Genomic DNA, 13,573 nt, shown 5'->3' with positions numbered 1-13,573 from the left:
TATTTTTTCTATTTACAAATCCAGCTCCTGTGGAGGAGTAAAAAGACTTCTGTGGAGCAGCAAACTAAGGGCAAAAATCAAAATAAATGATAAATTACAAAAAGTTATTAGGTGCAATCCAGAGACCAGTCACTGAACAGGTAGAAACAAGGGCCCAAAAAGTTCCCCTGGGTTTTAGGCACCAGGAGACTGTGTGAGGACAGTGGGAATGGGGCCCTCTTGGTCAGTTCAGTCCCATGGGTGGGGCTGCCAGCTGAAATATGAAACTAGACACAGAGCTGGGAGTAACACTGCTGAGACAGATGTTGGGTGCCAGCAAAATAGTTATTCGTATGCTTCTTAGGCTTTACAAAAAATCAGTAGTCTGAGGGCAATGTCTATATTTGAAGACCAACTATGAGCATTTCAAAGTAGTTTTCTTTGTCTTTTTACTCTTTTCTCAGGAAAAGCTAGAAGAGGTATGAAAGCATGCCTTTCCCTGGCTGCCACTGTTGTTGCCATTTGGCAAAAGTACTGATTGCATCCGCACTGTCAAGTGACTTCTGACATCCTGGAAAATTTTAAAGTAGTTGTGAATGATAGTTGTTCAAAAAATCTTTTATATATATATATATTTTTAATGTCAAACAGACTGTCACAACAAAACTTCTGAGTAATGCTAATATCTGCAGAGCTGCAGCTTGGTGCAGGCCTAATTTTTTGCTGCTTTGCTCATAGCTGAACAAGTAGAGCAGAAAATCTGAAATCCTTTGCAGATCTGTAGGTGACAATAGCAAGGAATACTTGAGTTCCTACTTTGGCATGCTTTCATACAAAAAAAAAAATTTTTTTTGACATGTTAATGTCTATGCTTAAAAAAAAAAAAAAGAATGGAAATAAAATGTTACTCCCGGACCTTTATTTTTATGAAGTATTGTTTTTTAATATACTTGACAGTGCTGCTGTTAACAACAGCTTTTGCCTATAGTTCTGACTTCTCCATAATACTTTTGTAGAAGTATATTTGGGTTATTTTTGGAATTATATGACAAATACTAAGGATTCTTTTTGATGATATGGCTTTATGGATATTTGTAATATTTTGCTGAACACTATGGCTATTGACAATGTTAAGCTTGTTATTTTACTACAAGGAATGCAAACTTATGCAACAGGAAACATTTTTTTTAGTTCCTATATTAGCTTAGACTTTCAGTGTTGGCTTGTGGGAACCTTTTAGTGGCTCTTAGAAGGAGTTCATTTTTTTTAATTGCATGTTCTGTGGATAGACAGCAGTCAGTTCTAACACCTTGATTTTGCATGTGTGCTGTGTGAATGAGGCTGGAAATGAGACTGAGAGGCATCTAGGGGTCAGAACACTGCTTATCCCAAGCCATGAGCTGCCCCATCCCTGGGGCACAAGGAGCAAACGAGAGCACTGCACTCTGCATGTTTCTGGGAATGCATGTCATTTTGCAGCCAAACCCCTGAGCTTTATAGAGACATGCCTTGCAGTGTTTAGTTACATTTGCATGATTGCATAAATATAACTGTCAAATGTTTCACTTAAAAATGGGTTCTTTATCTTCCTAGAAAGTTGGCTTTCCTTTAGGGAAAGTGTAAAACTGGTATGTTGCTTTGTATCTTTTAGACAGTCTTATTTTTCAGTGTAATACAAGCTATAAAACTAACATTTCTAAGCGGTCTAGCATTTCCAGAAGGCTTGATAGAAAAACATTCATTTGAATGCAGCTTCTTTCAGTAATTTATTTTTTCTCTTTTTCCATCATGAATAATTGAAAACCATTTCACAGGAGCAATTAGTCATTCCAAAGGTTCAAGTGTGAAAGGTAATTGTGTATCTGCAATAACAGCAGTGTTTGCCATAATAATAGGAGGAAAGCAGCCTGCACGTGTAGATCTGTAACATCGGTGTTGTGTGATGCTATTATCTATAAATGCTGAAGTGTATTTATATCCTTTTTTGTCTCTCTTACTAATCAGAACAATTGAACCTCTATTGAAATTTATTGTTTTCTCAAATGGCAAGTACAGTTCTATTAGTTCCTTGGAAACCAGCCTAAATTGTCTGCAAAAAGTCTTCGTACTGCACGGAGGGAAATGGAAGAGAGAGGAAACATTTGATCTGCCTTGGGAATGCTCATAGGGCACCATTTCCTTAATAATACAGTTTGATTATACAGCTTTAGTCATGCTTTTCTGACACTCCTTGGAGAATACTATAACTTTTCTAAGGTAGAGGTGTTCTTCAGCCCCTGAAATGAAATTCTCCCTGCACTCAGATGTAGCAGACAGTTACTGCACAGTCTCTGTGCAGGTAGAATAAGGCAGGAGAGCATTCCCACTTCAAGCGTGTTTGCCTAAAAGCAACATCTTGATGGTGTCCAGTAAAAATTGATATGTGAACATTGCTGCATTTGTAGGTTTGTCCATACTTCTTCCATGTTTGTGTACTAAATCTCTGTTTTCCTGCCTGAATGGGAGGTTTTCCTTTAGTCCCATGGTCATTCTTAGTCTCCAGCTCAGCTATGAGCTTGCATTTTGGGTCAGGATTGTGCAGAGAATATTATAAACTCTTAGTGTCAAAACTGCGAGCAAGTGCTATTCTTGCATGGGTTCAAAGAAAAGATGGGCAGTTAAGTTGAATTTGTAACCATATAAATCAAACCTTAACTGCTCATTTTACATATTTTAAGACAATTGTCTTTCTACTCCGCTCTTCATCAGACAAGCTCAAAAACCTTTCTGCATGTCTGTATAAATACTGCTGCTTTATTCACCAAGGACAATGGATAAATTTGTTAAAAATAATTTGGAAGAAATGTTTATAAAGGAGACACAGTGAAAAAAAGTTCTCTGTGGTCAAGAAGGGTGGGTTTTTAGAAAGGATGACTTTGTAGAAAAATAAAAAGCAAAGAATTTAAGTATTGCGGAACTTAATTTATGTTTTTATTTTAAGCCATTTTGCTATAGAGATCTGTGTTAATTGCTTAGAGTGTACTGCAGTTTCGAAATGGCAGTAAAGTGCCCCCATGCTGGTAACAGCTAGCTTACCTCATTTCAGATGAAAGAAAAAAGTTCAGAGCACAGTTACCAGAAGCCAAAGTTCTGGAAACAGACAAAATGTAACACACGTTCAACAAAAGCAACCAAACAAATACTGAAAAAGCCTTTCAGTACCAAGGGTGTATTTTTTATTTATTTATTTTTAAACGTAATCTCTGATAATTCTTTTAGAGCTCTGAATTCAGCTACTTTCACGATTTTGTCTAATCTATGTGTATTACACTTCTGTAATACCCATACAGTAATATATCTTGAAAAGTCAGCCATACTAATCTACGTATGTTTGTGTCTGTCTTAGAGAAAATGTGTTTTTAAGAGTCTTACTTTGGTTATGATAGTATCTTCATCACAGAACAGTTAAGTCTGAGCTGGTATTCAAAATGCTTGTGCTTTTAATATGCTATGTTCAAGCCACAGAATTTGTATGTAATGTAGATGTTTCCTGTGTATTCTGTAGGGTATAACCATCAACGTATATGTGAAAGCCAGAGGCAGAAATCTCCTGAATTCTACAGCAGAACAGCATCGGAATCCAACGTGTATTTGAATAGCTTCCATTACCCAGATCGTAGCTACAAGGACCACGCCTTCGATACATTAAGCTTAGACAGTTCTGACAGTATGGAGACAAGCATATCAGCGTGCTCACCAGATAACATTTCCAGGTAAATAATCTTCATTTCTGATGTTGTGTGATGGTCATAAAGTTATAATTAAAAAAAATTTAAATAACAATAATAATAAAGTTATAATTAAACAAGAGAACACGTAAATGCTGAGGGCATGGTAAAATCAGTGTCAGTCCTGAGCTTCAGTGATTAAATCACTGACACTCCTTTCAGAGTGGGGTAGTTCATGAGCTTCCCGTGAGAGGAAATTTCTTCTGCAGTATCTGTCAGGGATGAAGTACTCATTCTGTGTCTCCATTGTGTTAACTTACTGGATACTTATGCTGAAATGCTTAGGATTCCTCTGGCAATCCTTTTTGCCCTTTCCCTTCTTTTTTCTGGGTCAGAAGAAATAAAGAGATACTGAAAGGCTTAGAGCCCTTCACTGCTTTTCTTATCCTCAAAAACTGTCTGCTCAGATGCTACAGATGGAAGGAACATTGTGGACTCGTATTTAAAAAACAAACAGAAAGCAAAACAACGAAACCAACTGAGCCTGAAAATTGTGTGCCAACAGTTTTCTTCTCATAGTCTGGTTTTAATGATAATGCTTTCATTTCATGGCTCTGCCCCAGGAGGTTCACAAGCATCAGTGGAGGCTGATAATTAGATACAACATCCTCACAGGATTCAGAATCTCTGGTGAACACTAGGACAGCTTTTGGGGCTAGCATGTTGTTTTATTCAGCATCTGTTTCCTGTAATGAGGGATCAGCCCACATATTTCCTCTTGTAGTCATTATCGCTGCAGTGTTAAGAGCTTAAAAATACTTGTGGCATTCATTCTGCTGGCTGAGGTTTTGCTTGTTTGCTAATTTGTTTAAGGAAAAGCATTAGGACCCAGTTTCTGAGGATTTTTGTTTCAGACAGATATGTAGATAGTTTCTGATAGGTGCACACAGGCTGGGAATTATCTCTGCAGTGATAAGTACATTGAAAATGAAAGAATTTAACTAAGCTGAAGTATCTTCCCATTTTTATATGGGAAAAAAGACTTCAATTAAATTCCAGGTTGCTCATTAAAATTCATTAGCATTCATTCTTATTTATGACCCTGTTGCTTTTGTGGCCTATGCTTGTTTGGACTGTTCCCATTCTACCTCAGTCCTTCGTAGCTGGTGTGTGTGCTACTGAGTAGAAGAAATAAAAATCCCACTTTGCTCCCACTGCTTGAGTGATCAGTTAGCATTTTCAGAATAACCTTGGGTCAGGTTTCTCTGTGCCTTAAACACTTGAACCCATTCAGTTTCCTTATATTGTCTGTTGACTTTGGCCATGGCAACACAACTTTAACATAAACTGCTTTTTCCTGAACAGCATAAAATGAAAAATAAAATAGAGAGCATGCCATAAAAAATGCCACAGTTGCTAAACTGAGATGAAGTGCCAAGATTTGTGTTGGAAGAAAGATGTATAGTATTGCTTTTTGGCCTCCTATAGGCACAAGATAGTGCCCTTTGCAAGAAAAAGAATGCATTTTGGCAGAAGTTTCCAATCAGTTGAACCTTAGCAGAGTGTCTTAAGTGAATATTTCCACTCCTAAATAGATAACTTGTTATGGAAACTAAGAGTGAGATGGAAGCACTTTTTCAAAGCGTACAAAACAACCTCTGTATCATGGAATGAGTATCTGCTGAGCCACATGGAAGTTTACTCAACAGTTTGAAATTCTGACAGATCATATGAAATAGAATATCACTCTTTTGTAATGGATTTGTCTGCTTTATAAATTACAAAAGAGTTGTCAAATCCTGAAAGACTAGGGTGCCTATACTAAAAGAAAAACATGACTGTGAATCAAAGGGCATAAAAAAATATTCACCACATCATGTATCTGTGACATTTTAAGGCATTTGTAAGTGTGCTTAAAGGAACAATTAGTCATTGAATTAAGCTGGAACATTCTACAGCAGTGGGTATGGTAAATCTGTGAAATGAGATTTAATGAGAAAAATCCCATCAGAAGAGGCTGGAAATGCAGCAAGTGTGTGTACTGAACCCATGTGGTGATTCTGCATTGACTGCAGGGTGCGCTGTAAATCTGTTCATCATCTACAGATTACAGTCCCTTTGCTCTGAAATAAGATACTTAGCACTGCAGAGCTTTTGTGTCCAGGATGCGGAAATGACACCACCTTATAGCAAGCTGCAGGTGTCATCTGAGTGCCCTTTTATTGCAAAATAGAGCCAAAATGGCAAAGGTGATAGCAGTGTTGTGGTGGGCCAGGATCTAGCACTCTTTGGGATCACCTTTTTTCCTTGGCTTGCTAGTTATTTTAACCACCAGACACTATCTGACACTGCTCTGTCACTGAATAGCTTTTAGAGATACTTGGTAGTCCTCCTTATCTGTATCAAGTATTTGCTGATGATGAGCTTAGTGAGATAAAATGGACAGTCCTCGGCCAGGAAGTCCTAAATAGTATATTTAGATGGCTACTGACTCAGCTTCTGAGAATCAGTAATGTGTTCTGTTAGAACATGCTAACTGCATCCATCCATATTCTGGTATCTTACAGGAGATAGTGGAGATCACTGCAGACTGTCAGGATGCATTTTTAAGTACTTGAGTTTTTATTTTTCACAACCCTGTTTGGAGAGTGTATACTTTCACAGTGTATCATACACTTTATAAGTCCTTTTTGTTAGTGGCTACTGCACTGAATTGGATAAGAATGTAATCAACTCAATTCTTAAACTGTCTAATGATGGGCAGTAAAATAAGGTTATAAATATCAACTGTTCTTTTAAATAACTGTTATAATGTGTTGGGTTTTTTTGTTCCATACAGTGCTAGCACATCAAATGTTGCACGAATAGAAGAGATGGAGAGACTTCTGAAACAAGCACATGCTGAAAAGACTAGGCTGCTTGAGTCCAGGGTAAAATTTAATTTTATGAATAAAAATAGGAATGGGCATGTTGGTTAGGTAATACCCTCCTAAAGAGGGTAGTAATCCCAAATAGTTTATCTCTAATCGAAAGTTAAAAGAATTGCCTCTCCTCCTTTAGTTTGGTCTGTTTTTGTTCTCGTGCTACATCTTTGAGCACTAACTGCTTTCAGTGGGTGAGATCAGAGAGCTGTGATCAGTGGCAGAGAGTCTAATAGAAGGCCTGTAACTAACAGTGTTCCCCAGAATTCGGTGCTGGGTTTGGTCTTGTTCAACATCTTCATTGGTGATCTAAATGAGGAGATAAGAGTCCACCTTCACCAAGTTTGCTGATGACATAAAGCTGGGAGGTTGTAGAGTCTCCTTCTATGGAGATGTTCAGGACTCATCTAGATGCCTGCCTGTATGACCTCTTGTAGGTAACTGCTTTAGATGGGGGGTTGGACTAGATGATCTCTAGAGGTCTTTTCCAACCCCTGCAATTCTGTGAACTGTGAGTTCAGGGCAAAATCCCAGCAGAAGCTAATCAGCATTGCTCCTATAGCTGCTAGGAGAGTTGCTTATGAAAAAACATCATTTCTAGAGTAGTGATATTTGCATTTCTGATTCCAGTTCTTAGTCCATTTTGATGGATATGTGTTCCTGCTGACCAAAGAGGCAAAAAGTAGTTTAATCCTAGCTAGAAATGACACATGAAGTGTAGTTTCACATACAATGGTCCTGCATGTGCTCTGTTATTTAGGAACGGGAGATGGAAGCTAAAAAGCGAGCTCTGGAAGAAGAGAAACGCCGGAGAGAGCAACTGGAGAAAAGACTGGAAGAAGAAACTAGCCAGAGGCAAAAACTGATTGAAAAGGAAGTGAAGATACGTGAGAAACAAAGAGCACAGGTGAGATACATTGACATGAAATTTTTCTGGTGCAAGATTCCTAATATATTGAGGAAGTGAGTCTATTTCTGCAAATGTTAAACAGAATTTCTTCCAGTTAAGTAAGTGGATTCAGTATTTCTGAGGTGCATCTGTGTCACTAGAACTATGTTTGAGCTATTGGAGTCTCAGATGTCTGGGTATTTATTTAAATCTAAATATAAGCTTAGATGTATTCAGCATCTTACATCTAAAGAATTGTTGCTTCCCAAATATTTGACTGAAAAAAAAACTTTTTCATCTCCGTGTCTGTTCTAGAGGAGAAATAGTACTTTCTTAAATGTTCTTGGGACCGTATGGGAAACGTTATTTAGTTACATCAGTATTGTTACCTCTGACATCTTATTTGTTTCTCATTAGGAGTTAGACGTATCTTGAGCTTTCTTTCTTATGTGTTTCTTTATTCTGCCACAGCTAAGGGGATCTGCACAGTACAGCAAATAGAATAGGCAGTCATTTTATTGTTAGTATAGCAAGACAGTGTCTCGTATTTGGACACATTTCTGCTTTCACCTGTGCTGCTTTTGCTAAATCTTTGTTTTATTAATTACTATTCTGTTTTTTTAAAGAGGAACTTTAAACATTCTTAACCAGAAACAGTTTATTCCTTTGCTTTCATAATAAAATATAATAAAAGAATGTTAAATGTTGTGTATAATTTCTTCTTTATAGCTCTGAAATTTTAATGATAAGTATGACATAATCAACGGTGTCATGCTTATATCCATATCTGAAGTTGGAGTGTACATGTATTGTAACAAGATGCCCGACTGGTTACTGCTAATTGGGAGACTTAGCAGTGAGACTGAAGACTGGACTGGCAGAAAGACAAACCTGTCTGTCAGAATGAGTGACCATTTTCTTTGTTTTTTTCTTTCTTTTATACAGTGAGACCCAATTTCCAGACTTTTTTCCTCCTGTACTTCCAGACGCTTAGAAATGTCAAGTAGGGGAAGGAAATCCATCTTTACACTTGCCAAAGCTAGTTCCAGCTTGTATCATGCAGGACTGCATAATTTTAGAAGGGTGTTAAGAGTTCTTGCAGGCAACACAGCTCCCATTGCACAGAGAGATTTCTTGAGAATGCAGTGAGAGAAAGTCCCTTAGATTTGTGACTCACAGTGGTATTTAAAATGCTAACTTTAGGCATGGAGCAGGGGCAGATTAGGTTATCCATGTTCTCTGAAGTCAGTGTAGAGTGAGAGAGGGAAATCTCTTCCATGGGTCATTCAGGGCACCTAACCTAGGCTTCTGTTCTGAATAGCCCTATGTTGTAGCCCCTGTCTGCTGACTGCAGCATGAGCCTTTGGAGATGAGTGGTCTTCTGCATTTAAAATGAATTTCTGTGCTTAGACCCTCTAGGTACAGAGAACAGGCACGCCCCCTTTAGCTGGCAGAGGGCCCAGGTCACTTTTACTTGTTCTCCCAACCTATGCTGTCTTAATGCAGACATTGTCCTGAACTGCGACCAAGAATGAGGCACTATTTCCTGTGCTGCTTTGCTGCCTCTTGCAGAGGGATACGCTTCGGCTCTCAGTACTGCACTGCTGACTGCGAACCAGATACTGTTTAATTAGTTCATAAGTAATTCTGTTGTGTGTGCAGAGTATTTGTAAAACTAACTGTAGGTTACAGTTCACTCTTTCTTCCTAATTTTTTGTATGCTCTTATTATTTATATTTTATAGGAAGATACCGTAACACTTAGATGAGTTAGATGCATCTAGCTGACAGGTAATGGGTTTGCTTAACCTCATGCCAGTGAAGCTCTCACACTTCATCTAAAGCAGAAACACACCTTTCACATTTAGTTCATTTTTTAGTTCTAAACCACCCTGTTTTACCAGCTTATCAACTGATGATTTCAAGAAATTTCCATGCTCTGATTTCACTTCCATAAAGGTGCATATGTAATTTTTTAAGGATCTTTCATTTAAAGAAAACAGGCTGCAGCAAAACTTGTTTATTTTTGTTATCTTCACTGTATGAATGTATGGGCAGTTGACAGTTATGACCTTGTAGCAGAAGGGGTGAAAGAGAAGTGAAGACTTTGGTTAAAATAGTAAGATTTTCTTCTCTTTGTTGCAGGCTCGCCCATTGACTCGCTATTTGCCCATTAGAAAGGAAGACTTTGATCTACGAAGTCATATCGAAACAGCTGGTCACAACATAGAGACCTGTTACCATGTCTCCCTCACAGAGAAGACCTGCCGAGGCTTTCTGATTAAGATGGGAGGGAAAATTAAAACCTGGAAAAAACGATGGTTTGTTTTTGACAGAAACAAGAGAACTTTTACATATTATGCAGGTAGGTTGCAGGGTCGGTGTTAGGTTACATCTGTCCTATTTTCCTCTCAACTCAGCTGTGTTCTGGACATGCAGGGAGTCCCAAGTAAATCTTGTAATTCCATCTTATTGAGTATTTTACTTACACACTTGGGGCTGCTGCAGTTGCTTTCCTATAGAGCTTAATTCTAATGGCTAAACACAGTGCCTAACAGTCAGAGGAAGATGTGAATAGGAAGAAGAGGGGAAAAAAGATCACCAGATTCCTAGTACACAGTTTAATGGCTCCACGTAACTTAGTTTTAAATGTTATATACTTTCCCTAATGACAGTAATTTCCAAGCATCACAAGAAAACATCTGTTACTAAAAAAGTTATTCCATTTCTTTTCATGACATTACTGCTTTCCAGCAAGTCATGAGGAACTTGAAATTGATCACAGAGTTATGCATGGCTCATCACCTTAAAAATACATTGTTGGAATTAATTACATATCCAACAACTTTTCCTTGCAAATTTGCAGTAATACTTGGAGGAACGTGACGAGCAAACATTCCGTTTTATTTTGTTCTTAATAACTGGTTTATTGGTTAGCAAGGCCTGTAACATTCAGTGGTGTCCCCATCTGGTACTGTGTTCTTTTTCTTAAATAGTTAACAGTTTTGGTTTTGAGTGCAGTACAGCTGCTGTAATGCAGTTTCAACTACCAAAGAAAAATTCTTCTGAGTCTCAAGGACTCCAGCCCAGCAAACAGTTTCATGAGAATTCTACTAGCTTCTTATATGAGTGAGGATCTGCCCAGATCTTAATTATACAGTAGACTTCTAAATTTTGATGCTGTGAATTCAGAGTAATTGAATTCTAAGTACTGGTATGTTGTTTTGCTTCTGCAAGAGTACTAAACCAAGAACTTGGTGTAGAACTGGAAATCTAGTGCAGTGGCTTATGCTGCATAAATGGTATATTTTGCTGTGTAGTATTGTATTTAGCTTTTCATAGCATACATTATAATGTCACAGTCCTATACCTCAGTATTTCACTGGCCTCTTGGCGGCTGTCAGGGACATTCCCAGCATAGCGTCATTTTGTCTCTGGGATTTCTTTTTGCTGTCATCTAAAGCTTTGGAAACTGATGGCAGCTACTGATAGGATTTAGGCTGAAGGCCATGAACATTCAAAATCACAGCAGAATCTCTTATGTGACTGATTAAGATGTTCTGTTTGATTGGTCAGAGCTAAGGTGATACCAACATGGCATCACAAGGCATTGCAGTCCCTATATGCAAGAGTGGTGGGCGTGGGAGGTACTTTGCCCTTCAGTATCAAATGCAGTTCTGATTCTCCTTAACCCCTCTGGGAATGCTTAATGTTGCAGTAAAACAGAAGACACTTGAGATCATAGAATGGTTTGGGTTTGAAGGATCCTTTAAGATCACCTAGTTCCAACCCCCTGCTATGAACAGGGAAAGCTCCCATTAGAGCAGGTTGCTCAAAGCCCCATCCAGCCTGGCCCTGAATGCTTCCAGGAAGGGGCCATCCACAGCCTGCTAGCTATGTTGTAATCTTCAGCAGTATCTGAAGTCTGTCTGCTTTTCATGGAACTGGAAGATGGATGTATCCCAGCTCTCCCTCTGTTGGCAATTACTGGCCAAAAGGTTTAAGTGCTTTGGTGAGGGACTGCCTTGAAAATAGACAAGGAAACTGCAAAAGCCTTATTTCCTCAGAAACCAGGCAGAAAAGAAGAGCAAGTAGGAAATGCATCTCTCGAGAGACTGAAGATTTCTGGGGGATTTCACAGGCAGAAGTGTTAATCCAGTTACTGATCTGCTGAACATATGTGAAAAGGCAGAATAATGTTTTGCCTCTTGAAGTACCATTCATTTCAGTTTTCAAAAGTTGTTTTCTCTCTTCCATTTCAGACAAACATGAAACTAAATTAAAAGGTGTAATTTATTTTCAAGCTATTGAAGAAGTCTATTATGATCATCTAAAGAATGCATATAAGGTAAGCTTTGTTATTTTAACTGAGGATCAATCATATGGCAGTGCTTTATGGTAGCTGCAGTAAAATCAAAGGGAGTTGACATTATAAAAGCAGCAGCAAACAAAAAATAAAAGAAGGTGAAAGCAAAGGAAGATGAGGCCAGAACAGTGATAAGCACTGATGATAGTCTAATGGAAATATGTCATTAAAGCATTTAGCCTGGATGCATATACTTTAAACTCATCTCTGTTCCCAGTGCTGCAATGTAGGTTGCAGTGCCTTTTGTCTCTCCCTTTAAACCTGCCCTAAATCTTCCTGTAAGTAACTTCAGTTCTGTTGCCAATAAATAGCTTAGTGTTTTCATTCTTTTTATATCCTTCTTTCTGCTTCTTTTTGTTTTCTTTTAGAGTCCCAACCCTCTACTCACTTTCAGTGTTAAGACACATGACCGAATATACTATATGGTCGCTCCTACACCAGAAGCCATGAGGATATGGATGGATGTTATTGTTACAGGCGCAGAAGGCTACACACACTTCATGTTGTAACACAGTGGGGCAATAGGGCATACTGCAATAACGTAACATATGAAGTTAGCCATATGTAGTGAAATCGGGAGAGCCACATGAAATACCTGTGAATACTCTGAAATATCCTCCTTATGATGTGCAGCCAGAGCCTCAGAAAGGAAGGGTTTTCTAAATGCATTGAAAAGGGGGACTTGTTACTTCTTTTAGTTGATCTTTGTAGAGACAAAAGAGCTAAAGCTGTTGAGAAAGTCATAGCGCTCCAAAACGAATAACCAGGCCACTTACACGACAACACCTTGATCCAGTAATTTTGGACAAATTCTCTTGAACAGAGAACCTATCCATCAACAGTTTACGAATGCGTGTGTTCTCATCGGTATGCAAAAATCCTAGTAATGGAACAAAAAGCTGTAATAGCATATATTTTAATATGCAGCATTTGACATTTATAGATGATTAGGTGACTTTTAAAAACTTTTAGTCAAGTATTTTATAAAAATACAAATTAAAAAGCTGCCCTAAGGTACACACAGTTCTTGCCTTAGTAGTTTAGTTAACTATTATGACAGAGCCAAAGAGTTATATGACTCCCTTATTGTAATATTTCAGATTGTTAGTTGTATTTAACTTTCTGTAAGGGGACAGTGCCAAAACTCTTCATGACTTTTAAAGCAATTAAATTTTTACAAAACTGTGTTAAATCACACAGTGATACCGACTGTACGTTTAGAGTCTGTATCCATGAAGCTCAACAACAAAAAAAAAAGGACAGCTTTGTAAAGACAGCTTTATCCACAAGGACATGAAATGGAAGCATGGATTAACTTTTGTCATCAGGAAGACTTTTGTAGTCTTCCATGCTGAATGGATTGAGCTGATTGTGGACCCCGCAGCGATTTTACGTAGCCAGGTCCCACCTGATGTGGTTCTGATCTTTCTCTGTGCCAAATGAACACTTTGGTGAAACCTCAAATGTTGGTCTCTGTGAAGCAAGTATTGAAGTATCTGCCTATCTAAATTCTTTGAAGCGATGTTTTTAGCCAAGCAGACTTTTTTTAAAGCTTATCCAGAGTAAAGCTGTCAGAATCAAAATAGAAAGGCAAGCTCTAAGAGTTTACACTGAGCAGTGTATGGTTAAAAAGCGTGAAAATTTTCAGTGTCAGGGATTGAGACTCCTAGAACAACAAAAATAGGGAGGGTACCGTGGTCTCCTATTTAAAA

At 38.2% G+C, this 13,573-nt stretch overlaps 1 protein-coding gene across 3 annotated transcripts in view; it reads left to right on the top strand.

Moving 5' to 3' along the window:
• The window catches only part of PHLDB2 (pleckstrin homology like domain family B member 2), a 54,542-nt gene extending 41,410 nt beyond the window's left edge, over positions 1 to 13,132 (top strand). For all 3 annotated transcript variants that reach the window (XM_065741951.1, XM_065741952.1, XM_065741950.1), the window contains 6 exons: positions 3,524 to 3,731; positions 6,526 to 6,616; positions 7,368 to 7,514; positions 9,641 to 9,860; positions 11,758 to 11,843; positions 12,230 to 13,132. In XM_065741951.1, coding sequence (XP_065598023.1) covers positions 3,524 to 3,731; positions 6,526 to 6,616; positions 7,368 to 7,514; positions 9,641 to 9,860; positions 11,758 to 11,843; positions 12,230 to 12,370 — 893 coding nt within the window. In that variant the 3' untranslated portion in view covers positions 12,371 to 13,132. The remainder of the gene's footprint in view (positions 1 to 3,523; positions 3,732 to 6,525; positions 6,617 to 7,367; positions 7,515 to 9,640; positions 9,861 to 11,757; positions 11,844 to 12,229) is intronic.
• The last annotated feature ends 441 nt before the right edge of the window (positions 13,133 to 13,573 follow it).

Source organism: Cyrtonyx montezumae, unplaced genomic scaffold (assembly GCF_038088225.1).
Source record: "Cyrtonyx montezumae isolate F1298 unplaced genomic scaffold, pur_monq_1.0 scaffold_3, whole genome shotgun sequence".
Classification (NCBI taxonomy): domain Eukaryota; kingdom Metazoa; phylum Chordata; class Aves; order Galliformes; family Odontophoridae; genus Cyrtonyx; species Cyrtonyx montezumae.
This window is presented reverse-complemented; position numbering and strand designations above follow the sequence as displayed.